The sequence below is a fragment of the Lates calcarifer genome, linkage group LG21, assembly GCF_001640805.2.
Source record: "Lates calcarifer isolate ASB-BC8 linkage group LG21, TLL_Latcal_v3, whole genome shotgun sequence".
NCBI classification, from domain to species: domain Eukaryota; kingdom Metazoa; phylum Chordata; class Actinopteri; family Centropomidae; genus Lates; species Lates calcarifer.
In genome coordinates this window covers 14,383,344-14,410,763 of record NC_066853.1, presented here as the reverse complement: position 1 = coordinate 14,410,763, position 27,420 = coordinate 14,383,344, and the positions used below count along the sequence as shown (strand labels likewise).

General features: G+C 38.7%; 2 protein-coding genes across 2 annotated transcripts in view; both read right to left on the bottom strand.

The window, feature by feature from the left end:
* Positions 1-27,420, bottom strand: part of LOC108899786 (extracellular calcium-sensing receptor-like) — a 159,435-nt gene that overhangs the window by 45,898 nt on the left and 86,117 nt on the right. The gene's annotated exons all lie outside the window — the stretch shown is intronic.
* LOC108900952 (extracellular calcium-sensing receptor) lies at positions 15,053-19,283 on the bottom strand. The gene is made up of 9 exons (XM_018702245.2): positions 19,036-19,283; positions 18,648-18,942; positions 18,336-18,422; positions 17,879-18,148; positions 17,450-17,656; positions 17,097-17,372; positions 16,472-16,699; positions 16,249-16,372; positions 15,053-15,966 (listed from the first exon to the last, which is right to left on the bottom strand). The coding sequence occupies exons 1-9, from the start codon at positions 19,275-19,277 to the stop codon at positions 15,053-15,055; spliced, it is 2,643 nt and encodes an 880-aa protein (XP_018557761.2). The 5' UTR covers positions 19,278-19,283.

The following is a 27,420-nucleotide window of genomic DNA, read 5'->3' as shown; positions in this document are numbered from 1 at the left end:
TAACCTATAGTCTTGTATGAACAGAAAACTGGCAGGAGGCAAAAAAAAAACACAATTACAGCTATGCTAGCACTATGATAGCTAGCCTTTTAAACTGTCAATGAAATGGTGTTACCTAGCTTACTTACTTACTTAGCATTTCTAACTTACTGGCTAGCTACTGTACAAATACATTTTTATTATTTTTTTTTATCCAAAGTGACTTGACTGGATGTACTCTGTGGGCTCAAATGCAGTAGTGTGGCTTCAATAGTCCTGCTGTAGTGAGCAATATTCTAGAAATGATCTGTGCATGTGATGGAGGAATGCACAGTGCAGTGGAGAAATTCAAATGAATTTGCATCAAATCTGGTTGTTTTAACCAAGATTATGCTGCAGTATGTTTTATTTCAACTAGATTTAAGTTCCCTGTTATAGGTTAATGTGCAATTTTGCAAATTTCCAGTTTATTCCCATTCCCGTTAATTCCCACATATTCCCATCAATTCCCATGGATAGTTTCCAGTTTTGCAACCCTAATGATATGCATGTTAAGTTCTAGATAAAGTGGATCTTTTCACCTTCCAGTAAAACTACTTGACTTATATAAGTCTTCTTCCAATTCACTGTCCATTTTAAAACTTGAGATATTGTCCAAAGTTTGTCTATGTCATGTTCGGCCCAAAACTAGGGATGCCAAGTTTGGGCATTAATATCCTGAAAACTATTACTCCTAGCCTTAACAAACTGTGTAAGGTGGAAAACAAATATTTGCTTGGTATGTCCAAACCATTAAAAGTTTGCATCAATTATTGGTTTTCTGTAAGATAGATTTAGGGGAAAAAAGTGCAAAACTCCTTAACAAATTTAAAACCATTTTTTGCACCCAAATGATATTGGTCACCATCACCTTTAATTAATTTGGTGCCCATATTTGAGGTCTCTACCACTAATGTACATGAAGATATTAAAACTTTAACCACATTGTGGCATTTTCATTGGACCAAAATGGTATGAGCGATTGCTGGTAGGAACATGAAAATGTATGTGGCAATAACTAAATTTATAGTCATTTAGTGTACAAAGTGTTCTCCCATGCTCCCTTTATAGATAAATGGACATAATTAAAAACATTGTTTTATATAGCATATTTGGGTTGAAACTGGCACTAGCACTTTCACTAGCATGCCTTCTAAATTCTAAATAATTCTAAATAATTCTAAATAATTAAAGACAAAGTAGAAGTAGATCAATTAATTGTTTTAAGTTTCTGTTTTGATATGAAGAGGCCCAAAAGTTAATTATGTTTAAAGGGTGCTCTACAAGAAATTCCAACAACGTATAACTGGAATTGTGCTCTTTTTCAATTTAATACAGTACAGTACATCCCATAGTGCTACCTAAGTATAAACTGGTCCTGCCACTATTGCCATTGCACTTTGTCATATTTGGTGAATATCGTTTGTTTGTCCTTCATATCCAGGAAGAATATGAAATCAATAATCAGACTAAATAGCAATAGTACTATATAAATAACGTGCAATAAAGAAAATATTTTCTTATTAACATTTTATTATCTTTATTGCTTCTACTTTCATCTGGTAATAATCACTTTTGAATGCAAAGTATAGAGTGGATCAGATTATTTGACATTTAGATTTTAGGTGCTATTTTCACTTTGAGGTGGTTCCTCTGCCCATGATAGCTTTCTTTGTGTTTCTCTCTGGTCTCAGGAGGATTATGTAACATTTGGGTCCAAACAGCGCCACCAAGAGGCCAAAGCTGGAGGCCAAAATGGCAAATGCCTCCACTGCATCTGCATATTTGCCTGGGGAATTGACATAAGCAGGGACAAATGCCACCCACACAGCACAGAAGATCAGCATGCTGAAAGTGATGAGTTTGGCCTCATTGAAACTGTCTGGAAGATTCCTTGCCAGAAATGCTAACAGGAAACTGAGGATAGCCAGTAAACCAATGTAGCCAAGTAACACTGCAAAACCAACTGTGGACCCAACTACACACTCATAAACTATCTTGTCATTGTGGTATTGCAAATTTTTATGAGGCACTGGCGCAGCAGAGACAATCCAAGCAATACAGATTGCTGCCTGAATGCAAGTAAGAGCAAGAACTATCCCTCTCTGCTGCACAGCACCAAACCATTTCAGACTGGCTTCACCTCCTGGCTTAGAGGCTTTGAACACAGCCAGAACCACCATGGTTTTCACCAGGATACATGAGACACAAAGCACAAAGCTGATCCCAAATGCTGCATGTCTCAGTTGGCATGTCCATAGTCTGGGACGGCCGATAAACAGCAGAGAACACAGGAAACATAGTTTAAGTGACAACAAGAGCAGAAAACTCAGTTCAGAATTGTTGGCACGAACTATAGGTGTGCTGCGATGATAGATGAAGATCCCTAGGACAACAGCACAGATAAATGTGCCCAGCAATGAGGTTGTTGTCAAGCAGATACCAAGAGGCTCATGATAGGAGAGGAACTCTGTTTTCTTAGGAACACAGTGGTCACGCTGGGGACTGGACCAGAAATCCTCTGGACAACTGGTGCACTCCATGGAGTCTATGAAAAAAATATTGGTGAGACTGGAAGATGGTGAGATACCTTCTTGCTATGTATTAAATCCTCAGAGTAAAATAAAAATATTGAAACAAAGACCCACCAGTCTTATTGCTGACCATTCCCTCAGAACAAGGAATGCAGTCAAAACAACACTCAGGTTCCCCCTTCTTTCTGGCCATGCGGGTACCTGGAGGACAGCTCTCACTGCACACTGACCGTGGTGGCTGTGAGAAGAAAAATAAATCTGAAGTTGTACAGTACTACATACTGGTAAATTCTACAGGAGAAATGTCTGAAAAACCAGAAGTGACCTTTTTTGATTTAAAGTTCCAGAAGATTTTGTCTTCATCAAGTGTGAGTTCTTCATCTTTGAAGGCTGACTTCTTAACCTCACCCACAGACTGAACTTTTACTTGTCCATCAGGAAGCCACTGCCAGTTCATGATATCGTATATTGGTAAGGCATCACCATTCTCATCAAATGACACTGGATCACCAAATGGTGTGGTGAAGCTGACCTTCTGTAAATAATGTACAAGCTACAAATGGATGATAGAAATAAAACAAACAATAAGAAATAGGCAAGGAGTGTGAAAGAGAGAGGGTTATCTTATTAAATAATTTGCAAGAGAAACATGACATTTTTATGTCTCTTAGTTTTAGTATTGAGACAAGCCAGAAATCAAAAATTGTCGAGTCATCACTGTCACAAATGGGGAAGTTCTTTATCCTGCTACATTTACTATGTTTTGCTGGAAAGAAAATAATTATATTAACAGCCAGTGTACAAATGTTAATATTACATATGTCTTCGATTTAATAATATTCCACAGTCACAAAACTCTATCAATTTAAGTACCTGGTGTAGCAGCTGTTTTCAAAACATAAACAGGTGGAGTGAAAATTGATATCACACCTGCCATGGCTCCAGTGTTCGCAAATTGGCACATCTGTGCTCGCTGAAAGGTCCTCTCCCTGGTTCACACCGTAGTATGCTGTCAAGGGCATATGCCAGAGCATACACAGCCTTGTAAACATTGTATTCAGGCCTGAGGTTTGAAAGATCTAAAAACTCAGTCTCCACATTTTCAATTTCTTCTTGTCCAGTGCATAATGCTCCTCCTACTTCTACCCAGCTTGCTGGAGGTGGAGCAAATCGACACTGAAATGTATGTTCCCAAAACTGCCTCACCTGAAATGCATTAAAAACCCAGTCTTAACAGAAGTTTTAATTTGTTATTATTACAGTTTTAGATTAGATTCATTCATTCATTCATTCATTCATTATCTATACCACTCATCCATTAAGGGTCGCGGGGGGACTGGAGCCTATCCCAACTGACTTTGGCTGAGAGGCAGCGTACACTCTGAACGGATCGCCAGTCCATAGCAGGGCCAACACATATAGACAAGCCATTCTCACTTAGATTCACAGTTTTAGATTAGATGATATGATTAAACTCTTACCATACTATTTCCATTGCTGTTGTTGTAATTTTCGTCAGGGCGTATTTGTAACAGGAAGTCTCTGAGCCCTGGTATTTCTCCTCGACGGATGGCAATGCCCAGTGAGCCACCCAGGTACGGCATGAGATGAGGGGTCTGGAGAACAGCAGCCGATGTCAAGGCTTCACTAGCTATCCACTGCAGGCCTGTCACATTCTGCCGTACTACCTATGCATTACATTATATAAAATAGATTTTCAGAGTTCTTTTAAAACAATGCAAAGTACTTCATAGAAAACATCTGTCAAAACAATCCCACTGTATTCCAATTCCAAATGTAAAAAAATTACAATAAAATAAAAATCTGAAGTGCAATACATTAATTTTGCACTCATTTTAACATTGGCTCTGCATATTGGAATCTGTGTTAAAAAAAACTGCTTGTGACTACAAAGTGAGATGAAGAAGCAACATTGTTTATTCTATGCATCATGGGTTGTTTGGGCTCCCTCAAAATACAAAACAGTAAGTTACAATAAGCTTCATTTGTTGTAAACTTCCCTTTATAAAATATATATAAAACATATATATAAAAAATTATATATATTTATATATATATATATATAAATTCCTTTAATTGTTGAGGACTCCTTTCTGCTTGTACACTAATGAAAACCACAAATACTTGAAGAATTGTTTTAATCTGCCTAAATTTTCAGATTGAAGAATTTGACATACAGCATATACAAGTAACATTATCTGCTCGATCTCATATTTGCTGTTGTAGATAATTTTAATGTTAATTGACAGAATTTTGGTCAGTGAATTTCAATTAAAAAAGCAAACAAAGAAAAAAAAACAATTTCTTAAAATCATAGATTTCTAAATGATATTTTGAATCCAACCTCTTCCATTAGTTGAATCATATGGATCTCATGTGCAAACACCATGACCACACAAGCTGTTGATATCTTCATCAAATACACAATCCTCTTGAGTTCACCAGGGTCACTGTCCCAGGGCAACACCTCTAAGTAGGCCAGACAGCCCCCACCAGACTTAGACAGGTCAGACTGAAAGGATTGGGCAACATGGAGTCCATAATCATCATCACTTACTAGCAGGCCAACCCACGTCCAGCCGAAGTGTTTTAAGAATCTGAATCATAGCACGCACCTATGTGGAAATGTCATAGTGGAGAGATTGGAGGACAGATTAGTAAAATGATATTAAAAAAACACATAACTAATTTCAACCATATTTTTTTCTATAAGTTTGACAACAGTTACAAACAATTAATCACTCCCATTAAGAATTAAGAAAAGTTTTCTTTCATTAAGAACAGCTTTCACAACATGAGCCTGTCAAACACATTTTTCAGTTCTTAATTTTGCTAATGGAGCTTCACCTGAAAGGCATCACTTGGAATTGTTCTAAAGAAGGATGGAAACTGTTGCCGATCACTCAGGCAGGAACATGTTGCAAAATAACTTACCTGTGAAGAAGAATACAGAATACATTCAAGTTACTCAATTTGCACAGATCAAACAAGTCAAAATATTTCCACATTTCAACAATGTAACAGATGAAACTGATAAATATGAAACAAATTCAAATAGAGCTGATTAAAAATACAACAATTCAAAACATGAAAGAAGGGAAACTTACGATAGGCATTCTGTATAATCCTAGCACAGTGGAAATGGCAATAGAAAATGTTGAATAGTGATCACCCACGATCCCCACAACTGGAGGGGTCCCTATACAGTTCTCCTGAAGCAGAAACTGTTCTTCTTGACCACTGGCCAGTGATAATGCACCACTGAATCCAATAATAAGTGCACCACAGTTATCATAAAGACTGTATCCCAGAGTCACATTAGGTAGCAGATTGGAGTTCTTGTTGATCTCATCAATAGCAAAGGCCATGGTCATGGCATGCCTGAAACCTAGAGTGTCAAAGCTAGCACAAAAAATATTATTGTGTGTATTATGTGTCACTGTGAGAACTGTGTATGCATATTATACAAGTAAACATACAACTGGACCTATGTTAGTAACATTTTACACATTTCTAATAATATACTTCTCATAGCTCTATTGTAATATTTTAAAAGATTCACTATAACCCTCATGCAACAATATCTTACACATATTTAATAAGCATTAATGCAAAATGACATCTTTTTCCTTACCCTTAATACTGATGTATGTGAAACTTACCCTTTACAGCTGGGCTGTTGGGGCTCTGAGGTAAATGTCCACTCAGGGAAGACAGAGGTGTAGTGCACCTCAAACAGTCCACCGAGAATCACATCGCCAGGCTTGTACATTGCATTGAGATGAAATTTTCTCTGTAATTTACAAGATGACAGAAGAGAGGAAGACGCAGAGCATATAGAGGGGGAGGAGCAAAAAAACAAGGTAAGGTAGACACACAAGAGTAAATAAGTGTTAATAAGTACCCCCATGACTGCACCTCTCCCTTCACATCTGTTTCTACTCTTCATATAAGGGTTCCTTGTTTTATATTCAGGGCTGTGTCATCCCCTTTGAATGCTTTCCGTCATTGGTTAACCTTTCACAACACCCATCAGGGCATGGGCTATGAGGGCAGAACAAAACACACATATCAACTTAATTATGTTGGTATAATGTTTTTTTTTTTAAATAGAAAAAAATGTGTTATTCTATGTCAACGTTTCAGCACATATTAGCCATGAAGCACATCATATATTTTGTAAATCATTTTGATTTTTATCCTTCATTTTTTAACTGCAAAATGTCAATTTTAATACGCTTTTAATACCTGGAATTATAATCAACTACACTGATTGAGTCCCCTTTTCCCAGGTGAGTCAAGTTTATTTTATCTCACACTTAATACATCTATCATATGTTTGCATGGTAGTTCGTCAGTGTCATTTATTGGTGTTTAAAGGTGTGGATGATACTGTGCTGAACCATGTTTTAACCAGTGGTGTGATTCTGTTGCTATGACAATTCTTGTGGCAATGGTATGGCATAACTACGTCAATGTCATGGGCTCAATCAAAATTACTTCATTCACGTAATAGTGTAAAAAGTTACTTTTTTGGCCAAAGAGGAAGGATACCCATAATTCTCCAAAAGTCACACTTGATGTAGAGCATTTGACAGACGGGTGTGATTTATTTTTCTTCAAAAGTCAAAAGGGTTGCATTGGTGTCCATAGACTTTCCTCATGATTTAAAATATTATATTGAGTGTAAACTTATTTGACTTTTTAATACATTTTTCTCAACTTGTTAAAACAGACCAAAAGGGATATACTAAGCAATAGTTGTCTGGTTATGAAATCCTTAATAATTAATATAAAACTTGCACCATCACAAAATCTTAAATCTATTAGTGATGAAAAATATTTGATGGCACTGATTTGAAATGATTGAAAGTGTTTTCCAACTTTGGGTTTTATTAGGTGCGATGTACAATTATATTATACATCAAATGTTTCAGTTGTTGTAAAGGGAATACCTTCAAATGTTTTTACCTTGGAGAAAGGAACCCACCAAGGTTGTCCATTTAAATGTGCCACTTAAAGGAACTGATATTGTAAAGATGTTTTTGCTGCTTTTTAGATGACAAAGTAAGAGCAACTTAAGGCAAGGCATGCTTCATGGCCTATATAAAGGTGACCCCTTATTGCTTTTCTTATTTAGATACATCAACATTTCCTTATGTATCATATTAAATGAATACATTCTTTGTCTTCGTGTCTTACTTTTGGGAAGGTAGCTTTGAAATAATATTTTGTACAGAATATTTTTAAACAAGTCACAATTAGTCAGGTGAAAAACAGGGCAAAACCATGCAAAGTCTCCAAAATTTCAGGGAGTGTGATTAGGCAAAAGAAAGGATAACAGAAATAATTTCACATAAAACATTTCTTTGTTGCTGCTAGTGTCATCCAAAGTAATTCTTTACAGTAAAAATATTTCTGAAGGAAAAAAGTTATCTGATTGAATGACTACAAAATAAATATTGATTGAGTCCAGCTGATTTAACATTTATGACTTGGTGGTTCCTCTGCCCATGATGGCTTTCTTTGTGTTCCTCTCTGGTCTCAGCAGGATTATGTAACATTTGGGTCCAAACAGTGCCACCAAGAGGCCAAAACTGGAGGCCAGGATGGCAAATACCTCCACTGCATCTGCATATTTGCCTGGGGAATTGACATAAGCAGGGACAAATGCCACCCACACAGCACAGAAGATCAACATGCTGAAAGTGATAAGCTTAGCCTCATTGAAGTTGTCTGGAAGATTCCTTGCCAGAAAAGCCAGTAGGAAGCTAAGGATAGCCAATAAACCAATATAGCCAAGTAACACTACAAAGGCAAGTGTTGAGCCAACTACACATTCATAAACTATTTTGTCATTGTGGTATTGTGTGTTTTTATGAGGCATTGGTGAGGCTGAAATAATCCAACAAGTACAAATTGCTGCCTGAATGCATGTGAGAACCAGAACTGTCCCTCTCTGTTGAATAGCACCAAACCACTTGAGTTTGGCTCCACCTCCTGGCTTGGAGGCCTTGAACACAGCCAGAACCACCATGGTTTTCACCAGGATACATGAGACACAAAGCACAAAGCTGATCCCAAATGCTGCATGTCTCAGCTGGCATGTCCACAGCCTGGGACGGCCGATAAACAGCAGTGAACATAGGAAACATAATTTGAGTGACACCAAGAGCAGGAAACTCAGTTCGGAATTGTTGGCACGTACCATGGGTGTGCTGCGATGATAGATGAAGATGCCTAGGACAACAGCACAGATAAATGTGCCCAGCAATGAAGCAGTTGTCAAGCAGATTCCCAGAGGCTCATGATAAGAGAGGAACTCTGTTTTCTTAGGAACACAGTGGTCACGCTGCGGACTGGACCAAAAATCGTCTGGACAACTGGTGCACTCCATGGAATCTATGAAATTGGGGAAGATTCTAAATTTTATTCTGCATTTTTCTGATTGTTTCTCCTTTCCATGAGACTTATTAGGAGTTACTATTATAGCCTTAAAGACATCACCCTTTTCACCTGTGAACAATGTCATCGACGTACAATTTGGCACCACTGTCAGGGATGCTACCTCCCTCAACACCAACTAGGTATCTACAGGGGATTCACCCGAATACAAATTAATACTCCACAACAAATCAAACCATTTTTAATGGATACCAACCAGTTTCGTTGCTGATCTCTCCTTCAGAACAAGGGATGCAATCAAAACAGCACACAGGCTGTCCCCTCTTCCTTGCCATGCGGGTACCTGGGGGGCAGCTTTCACTGCATACCGACTTGGGTGGCTATAGGGGAAGAATTGCAAAATCACTGTTATTCTATGATGCTTTTATTGTATGTAATTCTAAAGCAAACACAATAGTAAGGATAAGTAACCTCTTTGGCTTCAGAGTTCCAGAAGATTTTGTCTTCAACAAGTTTGAGTTCTTCACCTTTGAAGGCTGACTTCTTAACCTCACCCACAGTCTGAACTTTAGTTCTTCCATCAGCAAGCCACTGCCAGTTCATGATATCATAGATTGGTAAGGCATCACCATTCTCATCAAATGACACTTGATCACCAAATGATGTGGTGAAGTTGACTCTCTCCAAATAATACATAAGCTATAAATGAGAGAGATAAATTCAACATTAGGCTCATAATGCTCTTACTTTGTTCTTAACTGGGAAAAGGTTCTATGTGCAACGCTTTCTGGATTTAGTCATCCTAGTTATCAAATGAGGACTACAGAAAAAAGCTGGGTACACACCAAAAGATAATCGGGCCGATTGTCGGCCAAAATCCCCCCTCCCGATCAAAGTCAGCAAAGGCCCAATTATCAGTTGGTTCTAACGATTATCTTGGCAGATTCTCCTGTTGTGTGAGGTGTGGTCAGAGTGATTTTACCCTACTTGATCTGCTCCAAAGACGCTCTGGCTGCTCTGATAAATATTAAAATATGTTCAATATTTACAAGTGAAAATCCTGGTGTGTGGATAGTACACCGAGGAAAGTCGAGCACACACACTGTGGACTGTCACATGGAACGGCGCGTTAACCAATCAGGAAGTGAGCCAATTGAAGATGGAAGCACAATAAACATGAAAAACTGTCCTCCACCATGTTTACTTACTCTAAAGTTGCATTTGACCACGCAAGATTTCAAGTTTTGAGAGTCAAGACTGGTTATCAGTGAACAGAATCTGTTTGTGTGTGGTGTGCCATGAGAAGACCAACCACAGCACACCACACAATAGAAGAACAAAACTGTAATACCTCACATTATTTGTTGTCAGGTGTTGTCTCTCACATTTTCTACATCAGGTAAGATTTTAAAAATCTTTTAGTGAGTGCCAGGCTTAGATCTGAGACACTGCCCTCCCATTTACATTCAAGCGACAAAGCCCTGTTTTGGCTGTAGTAATTATATTGAGAGCAAAGGAGGAAGTGAGTTGACATGGTTATAGTCTGTCTAGCGAGGAGTATGAATGGGTTAGCATTGGTCTTGCAACCACGACTGTTCCATAGCCTTAACCACGTGTCTATTATTATAATCATGATGATGAAAATGTTCTTACCTTTGAAAAGTATGTGTTTTAACCCAAAGCATGATTTTTCCCAATACCTAACCAAGTTGCTCTTTGCCTAGACCAAACAAAACCTTTACCATAGCCAAAGGGTTAGTAATGTATTTTTCAACATGGATTTTTAACAGCATCTGTGGCTTATCTCCTGTTCCAGAAGGAGTGCTAATTCAGGGAACCCTCCTATGGGTCATACCAGAGGGAAGGGACAAACAACCTTTATGATCATTTAGGTTCGAGGACTGAATATTTGATCTCCAGTAAGTATTGAGGCATCCTGAATTTCAAGCTGTTGTTTGATTAGTATATTAGCAGTGATTGATTATCACTTTCTAAAACAAACAAAAAAATTTCTTTTCCTGTTTTCTGAGATTACATATTTTCTTTCATCCTCTTAAAGAAGAGCATTAAGTTAACAGGTGACATGCTGATATCAACTATATGTACATACTCTGAGAAGAAAGAAGAATAAATCAATAGCCAGTGCACTGATGTCATTTTTACATAACGTCTTTCACGATGCTATACTCACAAAACTATATTCAGTAGGTACCTCAAGGTGTAGCATCTAAAACACATACAGGTGGAGCGTAAACTGATATCACACCTGCCATGGCTCCAGTCTTTGCAAAGTGCCACAGCTGTGCTCGCTAAAAGGCCCTCTCCCTGGCTCACATTGCAGCATGTCATCAAGGGCATATGCCAGAGCATACACAGCCTTGTACACATTATATTCTGGCCTGAGGTTTGTAATGTCCAAGAACTCAGTCTCCACACTCTCTAGATCTTCCTGTCCAGTGCATAATGCTCCCCCAGCTTCCACCCAACCTGCTGGAGGTGGTGCAAATCTACACTGAAATGTGTGTTCCCAAAACTGCTTCACCTGAAATGTATTACAAAATTAAATGTTAACAGAACTTATAACAATATATTATTGCAATTTGTCATAAAATTGTAAAATTAAACTCACCATACTATTTTCATAGCCATCGTGATCTTGTTGAGGATTAATTCTTAACAGGAAGTCCCTGAGTCCTGGTATCTTTCCACGACGGATAGCAATGCCCAGTGTGCCACCCAGGTACGGCATGAAAGCAGGGGTATGAAGTCCATCAACTAATGTCCAAGCTTCACTGGCAATCCACTGCAGGCCTGTCACATTCCTTTTCACCACCTGTACATTGTATTGCACCAATTACAGTCTACTAAATAACATCAAAACTTACTACTACTACTAAACCTAATACTTAATAATAATTGTATGGTAGAGCATAGGCATACAATGCTGTGTAGAATTAGTGAATTCTCAAATCCCAATTCTGACAATGCACAGAATGGGTTGTTTTAAGTTCAGGTTTACAGGAAGATTAAAAGATTTTATAATCAGGTTTTGGATTCTTAAATAAAAAGAATATTTTCATTGCCCAACCTCTTCCATGAGTTGAATCATGTGCATCTGATGTGCAAACACAATGACCACACGAGCTGTGGATTTTGTCATCACATCCACAATCCTCTTATATTCAATTGGGTCATTTCCCCAAGGCAAAATCTCTGTATAGGCCAGACAACCTCCATCAGATGGAGCCAGGTCAGATTGGAAGGATCGGGCAGCGTGGAGTCCATAATCATCATCACTGATCAGCAGACCTGCCCAAGTCCAGCCAAAGTGTTTCAAAATCTGAATCATAGCACGCACCTGAGTGAATACAGAGTGGAGGGATTAATTTATAGGCTATTCTTTTAGTGGAAAAGTGACTTAACATGTCTCATGATGGAGTCATTGTTAATTTATACCATTAAACTTCTTTACCTAAATACATATAGTTTCATTAATTATACACAAAACATATGTTTTATGTCCACAAGATGTGCTTATTTGGAAAAACTTATTTTCAAGTTTGCATTCCTTTACTCAAGACATATATGCAGTTTTTATTTTGCTAATAGATATTCACCTGGAAAGCATCACTTGGGATCGTTCTGAAGAAGGAAGGAAACCTTCGCCGGTCACTCAGGCAGGAACATGTGGCAAAATAACTCACCTGTGATGAGACAAATAATACACACAGGTTGTGCACATCTTATGCAAGTTAATAAGACATTGAAAATATTTTACTTATTTTAGGTATTTATTTATTTCAAAATAGAGAACTTTAAAGACAGAAAACTTACAATAGGCAGTTTGAATAAGCCCAGCACATTGGAGGCAGCAATAGAAAATGTCGAGAAAGGATCACCCACAATTCCCAGGACTGGAGGGGTCCCTATACAGTTCTCCTGAAGAAGAAACTGTTCTTCTTGACCGCTGGACAATGATAATGCAGCACTGACCCCAATACCAAGTGTAGCACAATTGTCATAAAGACTGTATCCCAGAGTCATATTAGGTAGCAGAGTGGAGTTTTTGTTGATCTCATCAATAGCAAAGGCCATGGTCATGGCATGCCTGAATCCTGGAGGGTCAAAGCTAGCACACAAAATATCACTCTTAACTATTAAAAGGTAATAGTATCAATAATATTATTTTACGTTGTGAGACTTACCCTTTGCAGCTCGGCTGATGTGGCTCTGAGGTAAACGTCAGCTCAGGGAAGTCAGAGCTATAGTGGACCTCAAACAGCCCACCCAGAATCACATCACCAGACTTATGGATCCCATTAAGTTTAAACTGTCTCCGTAATTTACAAGATAGAGAAAGAAAGACAGAGTCAGAGAAGAAAAAAGGGGAAGGAATCAAAATCAGAGACACACGCAAGAGCAAATATCTGACAAGAAAGGACATCATAGCTGCTCTCCTTCCTTCACCTCTGTATCTAATTTTCATGCATGGATATTTCATTTTATATGCAGGGCAAAGTCTTTCGTCATTGTTTTCATTCACATCACCTATCAGGGGACGGGTGGTGGTGGTGGTGGGGGATGAGCACAGTGTACATTTACTTTTAACTGTGCCACATCTATGATACATCAGCAGGTTTTCAGGAAATAACCATGTATACCGTATTACAAATTTTCACAAGACAATTTGTCAGAAATGTTTCTTAGGGTGAAAACAGCTTAAGTAGGTAATTCTGATCTTTAGAATTTTATTGTCCAACTGAGGCTGGGAAATCAACAAGCAACATCAGGAGGATGATCAGTTATGTTGTGTCACTGCATCGATGCCCGCATCATGATGCATTGTAGAAACGATTATTTTGAACAACCCTAATGTGTGTGTGTGTGTGTGTATATATATATATATATATATATATATATATATATATGTGTATATATATATATATATATATATATATATATATATATACACACACATATATATATATACACATACAAGAAAGTGAGAGAGACAGACTGTGGGTTATCAATTTAATCTTCAAACCATACATGTTCAACAAGTAAAATTATACAATAGTTAAAACATTTGCTGTAAGCATTTAAAACCGTAAGGAATCAACTGGATTGCCCTATTTTCCATGTCTTTTTGTACACGGACTGAAGGTCAAATTTTAGAGGCACTGAAATCCAAACTAAGTAAAAGGTAAAATGCTCAGTGGGCAAATACTTAGTCTGTCTGGCCTTTATGTAACTACTCAAGCTGAATCTCTTGAAAAGTGAAATACTCAAAAATGAATAAAGAAATATAGTGGATTTTTTTTTAACATATTTAGTCAAATTGCATGATTTAATTGGCTGTAACTTCTTTCAGCATCCCTAAGTTGCTTAGAAACTCCCAGTAAAACTTTCAGCCCATCATGACAACTCCTTACTATTTTAGTCACTTTCATTTAGGCACTGTATCTCTCCCGGTACATGTGACATTTGGACCGTTAATAAATACAATATGTTGGTTGTAGATTAATTCATGATGACCAAGGATTAATTATGCAGTTATCAAGATTGTATTTCCATGTCTATTTTGCTGTAACTTAAAAGTATTTAAATTAAACAAAGCAATCTGTGATTAGATTTTGTATTCAATCAAAGCTTCAGCTATAAGATCAGATTTTTTTTTTTTCCTGCATGTCTAATTCTCCACATTGATCATTTAGCAAGCTAAAGATTCAAATATTTCCCTCAGAAATTGGTGGAGGCTAAGAGATCAAGAAGTGGATTAAAGAATGGACTTACATCTGTCAGATGGCCAGAAATACGACTGGAGGTGAGAACAATGGTTTACTGACCCACTTGTGATGAGTAAAATTAAAAAGAATTTCAGAAACCACAACAGTAAAAAAGTGTGCATATCTACCATCTTTGAGGGTTGTGAGTTAGAGCGTATGGGTAATTTATTTGTCCACTGACAGAAACGCTAGAAAAAAGTTTATATCGTGATTTCATTTGTTAGTGTTCCTCCATTAAGTGAAGTTACTTATTGTGGGTTTAATAAGCAGTAAATATAAATACTAGAGTTATGTTTTGGTGGTGCCTCGACCCATAATAGCTTTCTTTGTGTTTCTCTCTGGTCTCAGCAAGATTATGTAACACTTGGGACCAAACAGTGCCACCAAGAGGCCAAAACTGGAGGCCAGGATGGCAAATACCTCCACTGCATCTGCATATTTGCCAGGTGAGTTGACATACGCAGGAACAAAGGCCACCCACACAGCACAGAAGATCAGCATGCTGAAAGTTATGAGTTTGGCCTCATTAAAGTTATCTGGAAGATTTCTTGCCAGAAAAGCTAACAGGAAACTGAGGATAGCTAGCAGGCCAATGTAACCCAGTAACACCACAAAACCAATTGTAGACCCAATTACACACTCATAAACTATCTTTTCATTGTAGTAAAGAGTGTTTTTATGGGGCATTGGTGAGGCAGAGACTAGCCACACAGTGCATATTGCTGCCTGAATAGAAGTAAGAACCAGAACTGTTCCTCTCTGCTGCATACCACCAAACCATTTCAGAATGGCTCCACCTCCTGGCTTAGAGGCTTTGAACACAGCCAGAACCACCATGGTTTTCACCAGGATACATGAGACACAAAGCACAAAGCTGATCCCAAATGCTGCATGTCTCAGCTGGCATGTCCACAGTCTGGGACGGCCAATAAACAGCAGTGAACATAGGAAACATAATTTGAGTGACACTAAGAGCAGGAAACTCAGTTCGGAATTGTTGGCACGTACCATGGGTGTGCTGCGATGATAGATGAAGATGCCTAGGACAACAGCACAGATAAATGTGCCCAGCAATGAGGCAGTTGTCAAGCAGATTCCCAGAGGCTCATGATAGGAGAGGAACTCTGTTGTCTTGGGAACACATTGGTCACGTTTGGGACTGGACCAGAAATCCTCTGGACAACTGGTGCACTCCAAGGAGTCTAAGAAAAGAGTGGAAGATTCTCTTACTTTCGCATTTTTTTGGTTTACATTTTTTACTTTTTGATGCCAATTTATCCACTTTATTCATTCATTATTTGATGCCATTGTCACAATTAACTTCTACCATCTTCTGTAGACACGCTGATTTTATCTCTGCATATCCCCTCTACAAAGCAACTCTAACCAGCCATATTAGTTGCTTGTGCAGCATCAACACTGATCCTCCCACCTGTTAACACCAACAGCTATGTTTGATGGGCCACTGATGCATTGATACCAACCTGTTTCATTGCTGAACTTTCCCTCAGAACACAGGACACAGTCAAAACAACACTCAGGTTCCCCCTTCTTTCTGGCCATGCGGGTACCTGGAGGACAGCTCTCACTGCACACTGACTGTGGTGGCTACAGGGATTGTAAGAGTTATTTAATAGTTATTCTACACCATTAGATGCTGACATGTGTTATATAATACTAAGACATGAACAATGAGACACTGTTAACCTTTTTGGATTCAAAGTTCCAGAAGATTTTGTCTTCATCAAGTTTGAGTTCTTCACCTTTGAAGGCTGACTTCTTAACCTCACCCACATTCTGAACTTTAGTTCTTCCATCAGGAAGCCACTGCCAGTTCATGATATCATATATTGGTAGAGCATCACCATTCTCATCAAATGACACTTGATCACCAAATGGTGTGGTGAAGTTGACTCTCTCCAAATAATACATCAGCTACAGCGGGGTGAGATAAATTAAACAAAAGGTAAATATAGTGACAGAAAGAAAATGTACTGTTCTTGATCATATGCTCTCAAGAGATTATGAATGATGGATTTGCTGGATTTAATCAGTTACTGTTCAAATATAGTGCACTAAAAAACATGAGAATCTGGTTTGATCAACTACTGTTGCCTTTAATTATGTTTATTGCAACAATTAAATTTTATTCTATCTTGCAACTTCTAGGATTAAAGACTTTTACTCAAAGGCAAAAATGAGATTCAAAACAACTAGGCCTACTAATGCTACAGTTACTACTGTCTTCTTTTCCCCAAATCTATTTCAGGAAAAACCTCAAGTGGTGGAGCGGTTTTCAAAAACACATACAGGTGGAGGTATGATATCATACCTGCCATGGCTCCAGTTTTTGTAAGGTAGCACAGCTGTGTCCACTGAAAGGCCCTCTCCCTGGCTCACATTGCAGCATGTCATCAAGGGCATATGCCAGAGCATACACAGCCTTGTAAATATTATACTCTGGCCTGAGGTTTGAAACATCCAAAAACTCAGTCTCTACATATTTTAAGTCTTCATCTCCAGTACATAATGCTCCCCCAGCTTCCATCCAACCTGCTGGAGCTGGAGCAAATCGACATTGAAATGTGTGTTCCCAAAACTGCTTCACCTGAAATGTAATGTAAACCTTAATACAAATAACAATATTTTAATATTGTAATCACCTATCTGTTTGTACAATCTTACCATGGTATTTTTATTGTTATTGTTGTGGTGTAGGTCAGGACTTGTTCTTAACAGGAAATCCCTGAGTCCTGGTATTTCTCCTCGACGGATGGCAATTCCCAGTGTTCCACCCAGGTACGGCATGAGCTGGGGGGTCTGGAGCACAGCAGCTGATGTCCAGGCTTCACTGGCTATCCACTGCAGTCCTGTCACATTCTGCCTCACCACCTGTTCATTGTATTTAGTTAAACATATTTTTTCCAGACTTTTCAGCAGAGGAGTTAACATTCAAATCTTTGGTCAAAAAGCCAAGTTACAGTATTAGATATAAAGAATTCTAGATATTATAGGTATTAAAATGTTGAATTCATAGGAGTGCTTCACAAGCTTCTAATCAGAGTAAATAAGGATTTGTGCTGTCTCTCTCTCTAGATAGAGAAAAATAGATACCTCTTCCATTAGTTGGATTATGTGGATTTGATGAGCAAACACAATGACCACACGAGCTGTGGATTTCTTCATCACATCCACAATCCTCTTAAGTTCAGCTGGGTTGTCACCCCAGGGCAAAATCTCTGTATAGGCCAGACAACCTCCACCAGACTGAGCGAAGTTAGACTGGAATGATCGGGCAACATGGAGTCCATAGTCATCATCGCTGACCAGCAGACCAGCCCAAGTCCAGCCAAAGCGTTTTAGTATCTGAATCATGGCACGCACCTAGTTTTTAGAGTGGACAGTGCACAGGTTGCATCAGTCTTTCTGTGAAAACCTACCCATTCATGTCTCACAATAAAATGATTCTTTCAAAACAAAATATTGTTTGATTAAGGGAACAATTTTGAAGCTCACTAAAATTCCTGTGTAACATATTTTGCATTATGTTATTTCTAGAGCAGTGTTTCACCTGGAAAACATCGCTTGGTATTGTTCTAAAGAAAGATGGAAACCTCTGGCGATTACTCAGGCAGGAACAGGTGGCAAAATAACTCACCTATAAAGAAACACACAATATGCAAACCTGTTTTGCTTCTCATGCAAGTCAGTAGTGACATTCAAATGATTTTACAGATGTTAACATCATTTTAAAATCTAAAATGAAAAAGGTACCTGCTTACCAAATAAAGTGGAGAAGCTTGAACTGAAATGTATTTGTCCAATCCTACCATTTTAAAATTTGATGAAGCACATCAGATAATACTGCAGAAAGGGAACTTACAATAGGCAATTTGAATAAACCTATCACATCAGAGGTGGCGATAGAAAATGTTGAGAAGGAATCACCCACGATCCCCAGGACTGGAGGAGTCCCCAAACAGTTCTCCTGAAGCAGAAACTGTTCCTCTCGACCACTGGCCAGTGACAATGCAGCACTGAATCCAATTATCAGTGTAGCACAGTTATCATACAGACTGTATCCCAGAGTCACATTAGGTAGCAGGTGCGAGCTTTTGTTTATCTCATCAATAGCGAAGGCCATGGTCATGGCGTGTCTGAACCCTGGAGGGTCAAAGCTAGCACAAAAAATGACATGATTAGACACTGAAAAGCAATATACTCGATATAAGAATCTGCACAGATTTATGCTGCATGAGTGTAGGTCTTACCCTTGGCAGCTGAGCTGATTTGGCTCTGAGGTGAACGTCAGCTCAGGAAAGACAGATGTGTAGTGGACTTCAAACAGCCCACCCAGAATCACATCACCAGGCTTGTGCATCCCATTAAGATAAAACTGTCTCCTTAACTTACAGGAAGAGAGAAGAGAGGAAGACTCAGACAAGAAAAAGGAGTACGAAAACAAAACTGTGTTCAAGTTCACATATTTGACTGTGTCTAGAAATGCCCCCATAACTGCCCTCCTTCCTGCTCCCCTGCTTGTCTTCATGTATGGGTTACTTCATTTTATATGCAGGGTTATGTCATCTCCTTTAGTGATTTTCATCAAAGTATCACACCGCCCATCAGGGCGTGGGCAGCCGTGGGGGGCGGCATATACATATTATTCCTACAGAGACAGAATGTCATGATTTCATAACTTATATATTTTCTAATTATCACTTTAATGTTTTTAAGTCTTGATTATTGTGCTTATCTTGAACTTGAGTTTCAGTCTCTCAAAGACAAAGCATTGTGTTGAATGCAATGATTGATAAATCAGTTTTACATCAAATACACATCAAGGGAAAAATTCTGAAAGTACAGTGGATATGAAAGATAATAATAATTAATAATTCAGCAATAAGGTGAAGATAACAGTTATGTTCTGTTATGAACCCACTCTCACAGCAGTTTGTGAAATAGCCATGAAATATCATCTATTGATCCCTGTACATGGATACAAAGTTTCCATTTTCTCATAAAACTCAGCAGTACTAGTCAACTAATGTATTTCAGTTGCATGTATTTAATGAAGCAGCTTAGTCGCGAGGAGGTCGAGGAGGTGGATGGGGTGGATGGGTGGGGGTACAAACTGCACAAACATAATACCAGAGACCTGGGTTTGTATACAGAGAAACACTGATAGTTAGGTTTATTGAACAATACACTTTGGTTAGTGAAAGATTGAGGTTTAAATTTAAATAAACATGTTGCATGAAAAGTCACTGTGAACCTTTTCCACGTCGCGTTCTCTCCTTAACCTTGCTGCGAGTGCCTAATCATAACCATTAAAAAGTGTAATCATGCTGTAGTCACTACAAAATGCTATTTTACTGTCACAAGAAAAATGGAAAATCCCTGTGCACGTTGCCTGCATGAATCAATACATACATTTTGAGTTTTTGGCAAACTGCTGTGACGCTGGGTTGCAAATGACTTTGAACACTGTGCTGAGTGTCATGAAAAGAAATGGCAAATTTGTGTACATATATGATTTTATGAACTGCTGTGAGTACTAAAGTATTTAATACTTTTAAACTCAGATTTAGTAAAGTGATGAAAGAGACATCACACTGTATAATACATCTGTCTTTAAAATCAACTGAGAGACTACTGTTCCTGAGGTTAAAAAGCCAATATAATGGTTACTTGCTAAATTCAAATATTCAGAATATAAACTGTCTCACCCTAACTTTGTACTGATTGAATGCACACAGTTAACTTTTCCAATGCAATAGTTATCCAATATTAGTAAAATAACTTTAAAAAAAAAAAATAACCAAACATACAGGGTAGTTCTAGTCTTTTTAGTCTGTTTTAACCGGAGTGTGTTAACACTGTGATAACTTGCCTCTGTCGTCAGTAGGCCATGCTTAGCGTCGCGCTAATCCCCGCGAGGACCGCTGACCCACGTCCCGACCACAGTCTCCATTCTCGTCTGTGCAGATGAAGAAAGCGACTGAACTTATCTCCCGCGATGGCGACAGTCGAGCTCACTACGATAGTTCGCTCCCAAGTGGAAAACACACTTCATCGACTGTAAACAGCCCCAAACTCACACACGTCCGAGCGAGTTAACGAGCAAACGGTTCACAGTCCAACATAAATGAAAATTACACGGGAAACAGGGTCAGTGACAACTCCCACACGTGTTCTATATTTCTTCGTAATCGCCGATCTTTTCTCTGTGCCCAATTAACTTACTTCTCGCGAGATTACCCAGAGGTCAACAGGAAATCACAATTATCCAGGCTGTCAGTTCTCCAAAGTAGACAAAAAAATATTATTAAATCTTATCAGTAGGTAGAATGGCACACCTTAGTGTAGATGTAAAATCTAGGGCGTCTTAACAAGAACTGAAAATGAAAAATCTTCATTTTCCTCAATTGCCATTGCTTCCCTAAGGCTAGTGAGTCTTCTTACAGCTGCCCTATGCAGGAACTGCTGGATTTTCATGCTCTGGTTTTAGCTACAGAAAGTGATACATAATTTAACTTACTGTCCAGTTAAAGAATTATGCATTTAGACAGGTTATTGGGGTTTGGGAGGAGCAATCAGTTCTTTGTATCTTCTTCTTAGAGATGAAGAGCCCCTTTTTCGCCAGCATCTATCTCACTATAGGTTACTGCATTGGCTTCTGAAAGCTATGGATTACAGCCTCTAAGTCACAATGAATTACTAGTCTAAAAGGCAACAATAATGAAGACCCAGTTCTTGATTAACAACTTTATTCTTTCTTGTTTATTTATTTTTTTTCACGTAAAGATATTTTAAAAGAAAAAAAAGTTACTTTTGGATCAGTTATGAGTAGATCATTCTTGTATGTAAAATACAGACAATATCATGCTGATCAAGGGCTGCATCATGTCTTTGGGGTGTCTCGACCCATAATAGCTTTCTTTGTGTTTCTCTCTGGTCTCAGCAGGATTATGTAACACTTGGGTCCAAACAGCGCCACCAAGAGGCCAAAACTGGAGGCCAGAATGGCAAATACCTCCACTGCATCTGCATATTTGCCTGGGGAATTAACATAAGCAGGGACAAATGCCACCCACACAGCACAGAAGATCAGCATGCTGAAAGTTATGAGTTTGGCCTCATTGAAGTTATCTGGAAGATTCCTTGCCAGAAATGCTAACAGGAAACTGAGGATAGCCAGTAAACCAATATAGCCAAGTAACACTGCAAAACCAACTGTGGATCCTACAACACACTCATAAACTATCTTATCATTGTAGTAAAGAGTGTTTTTATGGGGCATTGGTGAGGCAGAGACAAGCCACACAGTGCATATTGCTGCCTGAATAGAAGTAAGAACCAGAACTGTCCCTCTCTGCTGCACAGCACCAAACCATTTCAGACTGGCTCCACCTCCTGGCTTGGAGGCCTTTGAACACAGCCAGAACCACCATGGTTTTCACCAGGATACATGAGACACAAAGCACAAAGCTGATCCCAAATGCTGCATGTCTCAGTTGGCATGTCCACAGCCTGGGACGGCCAATAAAAAGCAGCGAACATAAGAAACATAGTTTGAGTGACACCAAGAGCAGGAAACTCAGTTCAGAATTGTTGGCGCGTACCATGGGTGTGCTGCGATGATGGATGAAGATCCCTAGGACAACAGCACAGATAAATGTGCCCAGCAATGAGGCAGATGTCAAGCAGATTCCCAGAGGCTCATGATAGGAGAGGAACTCTGTTGTCTTGGGAACACAATGGTCACGTTTGGGGTTGGACCAGAAATCGTCTGGACAACTGGTGCACTCCATGGAGTCTGACACAAAGAGTAAAAATATTAAATGTTCATGTATAAATATATATAACTGTAAATACTCTGACCTGCAAGTGCTGCAAACTTTTTAAAAAATTTCATATTAATTACAAATTGATAAATGTTATTTTATGATTGACACCAGCCTGTTTCATTGCTGATCTTTCCCTCAGAACAAGGGATGCAGTCAAAACAACACACAGGTTGCCCCTTTTTCCTGGCCATACGAGTACCTGGTGGACAGCTCTCACTGCAAATGGACCTGGGTGGCTGTAGGGATTGTAAGAGTTGTCATTGTTCTACAGCATTTGATGCTGTTATTTGACTTATCATCAGGCAAAAACTTGTAAAATCAGGAGGCAGAGGTAACCTGTTTAGATTCAAAGTTCCAGAAAATTCTGTCCTGGTGAAGTGTGAGTTCTTCACCTTTAGATGTCTCTTTAACCTCACCCACATTCTGAATCTTTGTCGTGCCATCAGGCAGCCACAGCCAGTTCATGACATCATATATTGGTAAGGCATCACCATTCACATCAAATGACACTTGATCTCCAGATGGTGTGGTGAAGTTAACTCTATCCAAATAATACACCAGCTTCAAATGTGTGACAGAAAACAACACATAATTAATGTAACACAATATGTAAATGTCTCTATACAAATATATAATTGATCAGGTGTAGCTATCAGTTATCTTTAAAGAGCTACATGACACCAGGCTAAAAAGCAGTGTTTAACTTATCAGCAACCACACCTACCAGTATCACTGATAGGTGTGGTTGGATGTGGCCAGAAGTGTGATCTGTTGACCCCATAACTACACCCAACACTGATGTCACTTTGTCCTGGATTCCAAACTATACTTGCACCACACCGCAGCCAGATATAAAGATAAACCACTGGAGGTCCACAGAGACAAGATTTTGAGGACCATTAAAGTTACATTTTAAATGTAGAAAACAGAATAAATTACTATCTCAAAAATATAATAAAATTCTTGGGCACCATGAATTTCAGACTGTTTCGTCTAATTGCTTTGTAATCTCTGTCAAACAAGATCACAGGAAGATTTTTTTCAGTGAGTTGCTTATTATATCATGTAAGAAATGTTTTTAATTTTTAAAATTATATTATCTCAGCAGTGCTTCAAGGTATAGTAGGTGTATTTGGAAACTTATAAGGTAAACTGATATCACACCTGCCATGGCTCCAGTCTTTGCAAACTGGCACAGCTGTGCCCGCTGAAAGGTCCTCTCCCTGGCTCACACTGCAGCATGTTATCAAGGGCATATGCCAGAGCATACACAGCCTTATACACATTATACTCTGGCCTGAGGTTTGAAACATCAAACAACTCGCTTTCCACATTATGTAGGTCCTCCTGTCCAGTGCATAATGCCCCCCCTGCTTCCACCCAGCCTGCTGGAGGTGGAGAAAATCTACACTGAAATATATCTTGCCAAAACTGATTAACCTGAAAAGTAAAAAAATATTCAGTGTTAACAAAAAACAAAAACATATTGTTGCTGCAATTACAGATCTGATTGTAGGATTAAACTCTCACAATACTATTTCCATAGTTGTTGTGGTATTGGTCAGGGTGTATTCCTAAGAGGAAGTCCTTGAATCCTGCTATTTCTCCTCGGCGGATGGCAATGCCCAGTGTTCCACCCAGGTACGGCATGAAGTCGGGTGTCTGGAGTACATCAACTGATGTCCAGGCTTCACTGGCCATCCACTGCAGGCCTGTCACATTCTGCCTCACCACCTGTATATTGCATTATAAAATATTATAATATAACATTTTTCAGGCATGTAAGCACAAATACAGTCTGCTTTGGTGTATGCACTCATAATTGCATTTTGTGAATGAGCACCTTTTTAGTCTTCATGTTTTATGCTTCATTTATGCTATGTAGCTGCAATGCTCTAACTCTGAGATGTTAATTCATGATAACATCTTTTGTTAGCTTGAAAGCCTGTAACAGAAAATGTAAAATCTTTTGCAAAACATAGAACCATAAATTGCATGGTATTTTGAACCCAACCTCCTCCATTAGTTGATAAATGTGGATTTCATGTGCAAACACCATGACCACATGAGCTGTTGATTTCTTCATCACATTCACAATTTTCCTAAGTTCTGTTGGGTCATTGCCCCAAGGCAAAACCTCTGTGTAGGCCAGACAACCTCCACCTGTCAGAGCCAAGTTGGACTGGAACGATCGGGCAACATGTAGCCCATAGTCATCATCACTGACCAGGAGGCCAGCCCAAGTCCAGCCAAAGCGTTTTAGAATCTGAATCATGGCACGCACCTAAGTGGATAGAAAAGCATTATTTCAGTTATTGTTAAATTCATAGTAGAATAACATAATTCAGCATTATCATTTCAACCTACATAGTTTCATTAATGATGCACAGTGCATATTTTGTCATGCATCAAACCTAGGGATTTGCTGTAAAACATATTTTGCTGTTATTATTTTCTAATAGTTTTACCTGAAAAGCATCACTTGGGATTGTTCTAAAGAAGGACGGAAACCGTTGCCTATTACTCAGGCAGGAACATGTGGCAAAATGACTCACCTGCAAAGAGACATACACTGCAGGCATAGGTTATGTACAGTACACCAATTTTAAATATTTCACCCTTTTCAATAAGTTAGCTACACTTAACATGAAATAAATTAATAAACAACCCGACAAAAGCATTATTGGAAAGAAATGATGCTCACCATGGGCAATCTGAATAAACCTAACACATTGGAGGTGGCAATGGAAAATGTTGAGTAGGAATCACCCACAATCCCCACAACTGGAGGGGTCCCCAAACAGTTTTCTTGAAGCAGAAACTGCTCCTCTTGACCACTTGACAGCACCAAAGCAGCACGAAATCCAATAACAAGTGCACCACAGTTATCATAAAGACTGTATCCTAGAGTCACATTGGGTAGCAGATTGGAGTTTCTGTTGATCTCATTGACAGCAAAGACCATTGTCATGGCATGTCTGAATCCTTGAGTGTCAAAGCTAAAACACAACATGTTATTATTAACCATAATTTTTTTTGTAAGAACACATTTTAACAAGATGAGAATAACATGCAACTCCACAACATAGATGAGACTTACCCTGTGCAGGTGGGCTGATTTGGCTCTGATGTGAATGTCCACTCAGGGAAGACTGAAGTGTAATGGACCTCAAACAACCCACCCAGAACCACATCCCCAGCCTTTTGCAACCCATTGAGATGAAACTGTCTCCGTAATTTACAGGAGGAGGAAGAGGAAGACACACAGAAGAAAAAAGAAGAGAACAGAAGCAAGATCATGTAGACACAAAAGAGTAAATATATGTCAAAAAATGCCCCCATGACGTCGTGCCTCCTGTCGGCCCTGTTTCTAATCTTCATGCATAGTCACTTATTTTTATATGCAGGGTTATGTCATTCTCATTTTTGCCATTGTTTAAACTTTCATACCACCCATCAGGGCATGGCCTATACCCATCAGGGCACGGCTAAGAATAATAGACACACTATATCATTTCTTTTGCGTACAGATGCAGAGTGTCAAGATAATTATAAAAGATAAATAATAATTATACATAGTATAATCATATATATATATATATATATATATTTATATTATTTTTTTTTTTTTTTTCTCACTATACTATATATATAGTGAGAAACAATGCAATCACACGCTGTAATCCCATGCCAAACTGTGTTAAAGGTAGTGAAGTGCAATATGTGCCAGTTCTTTGAACAAATATAATGTGAAAATATTTGAATAATAGATGGCCATGGCCACCTTACTACTACGAGTGCTTAACTGCCTTGAGTAATAGATTAGATAGATACTTTTATTAATCTGCACGGGAAATTCACAGTTCCAGCAGCATCAACAGACTTAAGATAAAGGGTCAAAGGCATGCACACAGCACTTCTCATCTCTTATCACATTCTTTATGTTCTTAGGCCTTTGTCTTCCTGTCTTGGTGGGTTTTCAACTTCATGAATTTGTTTGTGAGTAGCATTTAAACGCTTATACCTCTCATCACTGATTCTGGATGTTTTAATTCCAGGGTGATGCTAACTTCCTGGTTGGCCCACAATTCAATGATTAACTCTATGAGGGGATTATCAGATTGATAGATATTAGGGATTATTAGATTGAGGGGATATATTGCAGTGTTTAGCCCTGTTGCCTCACAGCAAAAAGGTTCCAGGTTCGAGCCCCGGTTCGACCCTGGATGTTCTCCTTGTGCCTGTCTGGGTTCTTTCCAGGTACTCTGGCTTCCTCCTACCATCCAAAGACATGCAGATTAGGTTATTTGGTAATGCTAAATTGCCCGTAGGTGTGAATGGTTGTTTATCTATATATGTTGGCCCTGCAATGGACTGGCGATCCATACAGGGTGTATCCTGCCTCTCACCCAATGACAGCTGGGATAGGCTCCAGCCCCCCTGCGACCCTTAACGGATAAGCGGTATAGATAGATGGAATTCTATATTGATCATTTTCAAATTCATATGTCAAGCTAGTCATTGATTTCACTGTAGTTAAATAAAACAATAATTATATATGTAATCTCTGTCAAGGTGCCTCTAGAAACAAACCAACACACATACAGTTATTCACCACAAACCAACACACATACAGTCATCACCAGACAAGAAGGAGTATAAACATGAATAAATTATGCAGGAAAAAAAAAACAACACAAGACTAAAAAGTAGACACAATAAAAAAAATTCATTTCAGTCAGATCATAAAGCAGCTGAACTTTAAAGAGAACTCACAGCACAGTTTTATAATAACATTATTAAAAA